Consider the following 4,208-nt stretch of genomic DNA (forward strand, 5'->3'; position numbering starts at 1 on the left):
CGGTTTTGCCGAACACTTTGGACTTATATGTACATGGGTGGGTTGCATACCATGAACTGAATTTTCATCAAGATTTAAAAAAGGAGAACCATGGGGAAAATGAATTACACTCATCATCATAGATAGAGCTAACGTGTGACATTGAAACTGTCACACGTCAGCTCTATTGATCGGGAAGTGAGCGAACACATACCGCCGCTTACTCACTACTTACTGTCAGTCACTGCCCCCCGCAGGGATTCCGCCCCCCCTCTCTGATCCTCCAGCGCTGACTAGAGGGATGGCCGGGGGAGGGGGCGGGCATAGCTGGCCTGCTATATACTGAGTTTTGGGTCACGAGAGAATAATAGTATATGTCCTCCCGTGACCCTAAAGAGAACTTTGGTGAAAAAAAAGGTTACCCCATAGTTCTCCTTTAATGGCTGTAAATTTAAATATTTTATCTTAAAGAAGGTTTCTACTCTGATGTAAAAAAGTGGACCTCTAAAGTAAAAATGTCCCAGCTAGCACATAGGGCCTTTGCCTACAAGCAACATCAATATAAGGTATAGTGGCACTCTGAGGTGAACAGGCAAAGCTAATGTTACTACACAGCTGTAAGAAGCAAAAAGGCAATTTACTGCTTAACTGAGAACACTGCCATTAAGAAGACAAAGGAATTGAACTGTGGTGTAGATTTCAAATAACTATCTTTTCAATCTGCTCCAAATCCAATTTCAGTGAAAACACAAAGTTTATCCAGCCTACATCAAAATCTGACCTAATCTTCAGTCTTTTGGTAAGAAACAGTTTACTCTACCGCAAGCAACGCCAAGGCTCACTTGTAGGCCTATGCCAATAAGAAGGACCTACAATATAATAATTGAGGAAGTGTCAGGATGTTGCAATGGATATGTCATAGGGTTTTGGTTCAGCTGAAGCACTTCTAAAATTGACATATTACTATGATACCTTTGTTCAGAAATGGAGTGGTGTAGGGCTCCTTTATCCAAGGACATTTATCCAGATAAAATAATTGATTACGAGAATTTTAATTAAACCAAAAAGCACCAAAAACCATGAGCCAACTATAGCGATTCCTAGCAAATTCATCATCAGTATTAGGTTATCCAACAATCAAAACAGCCCAGTAGTAGAATAGGATATTGGAAAAACACAAGATATGGTAATGTTAACACAGGTCTTCCCAAAAGTCAGCTTGGTAGATACCTGCAGGTTTGCAGATCATTTTCAGTGCTTGTTTTGAGGCTTGGAACAGTCCTGCAGTATCCAAGTAGTGCAAAGTAAGCGACCTTTCAAATAAAGTCTCCATTTTCAAAAAGGGCACTTGAACTGTGTACACTAAAGATAGACATCACGCATATCAGGAAGAACATTGCAAGCACTTTGTAGTCATACTGCCCACTAACCAGTACGCCGTACTCCATGATGTTTAACGTCTCACACCTTTCCATTTGCTTTGCTTTGTTGGCGCTCATATTTCACAGAAATGATGAGGAAAAGTAGGAGTGTCACTGCCTGCACAGCAGCCAGCAGAAAGAAATAATAGTTCAAATGACACTTATTGATGTTGCCTGTAAGAAAAAGGACACAAGTTATAAATACATTTTAAGAAATTGTTGCTAATAAACTAGAACTAGCATTCTTTAACATTAAATTAGATATGTTTAATCTGTTTCTTCTTGCCAAGGGTATGTTTTAAATGTTGAATTATAAAGTAAAATTAACTTAATGGAATCTTGCCAATAATCATAGAAAAGCAGAAACTCCAGAGCATAGCAATTACATGTCAGGTAAGTGGTGTATTTTCATATGAATCATTTCAACTGCAACTGCTCTGTTACCTGATATTTCAGCTAAATGCCAAAAGTTGAGAAAAAACAAAAATGCATGCTTAAAGCCTATGTAAGGGCAAAAAATTAAAACGAACATATGCAGTACGTGCACATTTCATCAGGTTTTATCCCTTTAAAGACCCTGCTAGTACAGATATATATTACGGTAGTTGATCTGTCAGAAATGCACTCACATTCCATTTTGTAAAGTGACTTTGTAGAAATTGGTGTCAGCCCTGCGCAATTGTTAAAGTACTGAAGTCCTAACTCTTATCTCCACACCATAGGGACTGTTGTGCCATAGTGCAAGATAATAGTGATGGCTCTTTGAGATGACATAGGACAGCTTTGGATTTCTTATCAAATGAAAAGATTTAATACTTAAAAGAACAGACCTATTAATTGTATATTTAACCCTGCAAAGTGAACCAAATAAGAGAAGTTCATAGTTTGGGTTTACATACACTTTGACTATTCTAATTAGCTTCCAAGACATTTTTATTAACAGTCTAAGAACAGAGGGACCAACTTGTTTCTCTCAGACTCCTTTGCCTTTCTGTCGTCTGTCACAATGTATCCTGGTCAGTAAAAAGAATAAAATGAGATGTTATCCAGGTGACTGACCAGATGTAGACTATAAAAGCAATATTTCATGTTGGATAAATCAGCATAAATGGATTCGGAGTACGCAGCGTAGCCCTATAGGTATCGTGTATCAATATGGCCAGAGGGAAGAATTTCCTCAGTCTTTTGTTTCCCCCACAGCACCTAATCAGATTTCATATTACAGTAGGGAAAAATGAAAGGCATAACATAAGTTGCCCTTAAGGGGCTACACAAGCCGACAAATAATTCTGCCTGTGGGAACACACATATGAGGCCAAGACTTCTCCATCTATGCTGCTGACAGACAGAAATGTACCAACATTATCATACAAGATGTATTCATGAAATACACTATATATTACCAAAAGTATTGGGACACCCCTCCAAATCATTGGATTTAGGTGTTCCTGTGAAATTTCCTTGCTACTAAATATTCCATGGTCAACTGTTAGTGGTATTATAACAAAGTGGAAGCAACTGGGAACAGCATTATCATACAAGATGTATTCATGAAATACACTATATATTACCAAAAGTATTGGGACACCCCTCCAAATCATTGGATTTAGGTGTTCCTGTGAAATTTCCTTGCTACTAAATATTCCATGGTCAACTGTTAGTGGTATTATAACAAAGTGGAAGCAACTGGGAACAGCAGCAACTCGGCCACGAAGTGGTAGGCCATGTAAAATGACAGAGCGGGGTCAGTGCATGCTGAAGCGCACAGTGCGCAGAAGTCACCAACTGTCTGCGGAGTCAATAGCTACAGACCTCCAAACTTCGTGTGGCCTTCAGATCGGCACAACAGTACGTAGAGCTTCATGGAATGGGTTCCCATGGCCGAGCAGCTGCATTCAAGCCTTACATCACCAAGTGCAATGCAATGTGTCGGATGCAGTGGTGTAAAGCACGCGGCCACTGGACTCTAGAGAAGTGGAGACGTGTTCTCTGGAGTGACAAATTATGCTTCTCTGTCTGGGTTTTGCGGTTGCCAGGAGAACAGTATTTGCCTGACTGCATTGTGCCAAGTTTGGTGGAGGGGGATTATGGTGTGGGGTTGTTTTTCAGGGGTTTGGCCCCTTAGTTCCAGTGAAGGGAACACTTAAGGCATCAGCATACCAAGACAATTTCACGCTTCCAACTTTGTGGGAACAGTTTGGGAATTTCCTGTTCCAACATGACCGCGCACCAGTGCACAAAGCAAGGTCCATAAAGACATTTGGGGTGTTTGGCGAGTTTGGGGTGGAGGAACTTGACTGGCCTGCACAGAGTCCTGACCTCAACCCGATAGAACACCTTTGGGATGAATTAGAGTGGAGACTGTGAGCAAGGCCTTCTCGTCCAACATCAGTACCTGACTGCACAATGCAAAGTTCAATACAAAACTAAAATCACTGCACAGCTGATTGAAGATTAAAGCTTATGTAAATCGTAAAGCCTATCCCAGGCCAAAAGCAAAAAAAAAATAATTCTCCTGCAGAGGAGCTACCCTCGTACTGCAAGGCTTAAAGCAGCCCTTACCCCATATTTCTTTTTTGAAAGATATGGGTAAACTGTTTATCCCATAGTTCTCTTTAGGGTCATTGGAGGACATAGAATAACCTCCTCCCGTGACCCAAAGCTCAGTATAGCGCTAGCTATTGAACACTATATGCTGAGAGCGCCGCAACCAGGTCAGATCCAGACAAGATCCACCCAGCTGCTGCAAGAGGCAGAGCCAGCTGTGCCCGCCCTCTCCTCCTCTCTGTCCCTCCAGAGGATCGGGGG

General features: G+C 41.2%; 1 protein-coding gene across 1 annotated transcript in view; it reads right to left on the reverse strand.

Moving 5' to 3' along the window:
- Window positions 1-1,440: 1,440 nt before the first annotated feature.
- SLC15A4 (solute carrier family 15 member 4) overlaps window positions 1,441-4,208 on the reverse strand; it is a 33,282-nt gene continuing 30,514 nt past the window's right edge. Inside the window, exon 8 of the mRNA XM_018576489.1 lies at window positions 1,441-1,574. Coding sequence (XP_018431991.1) covers window positions 1,441-1,574 — 134 coding nt within the window. The remainder of the gene's footprint in view (window positions 1,575-4,208) is intronic.

Source organism: Nanorana parkeri, unplaced genomic scaffold (assembly GCF_000935625.1).
Source record: "Nanorana parkeri isolate BGI_ZX_2015 unplaced genomic scaffold, ASM93562v1 scaffold68, whole genome shotgun sequence".
Taxonomy (NCBI): domain Eukaryota; kingdom Metazoa; phylum Chordata; class Amphibia; order Anura; family Dicroglossidae; genus Nanorana; species Nanorana parkeri.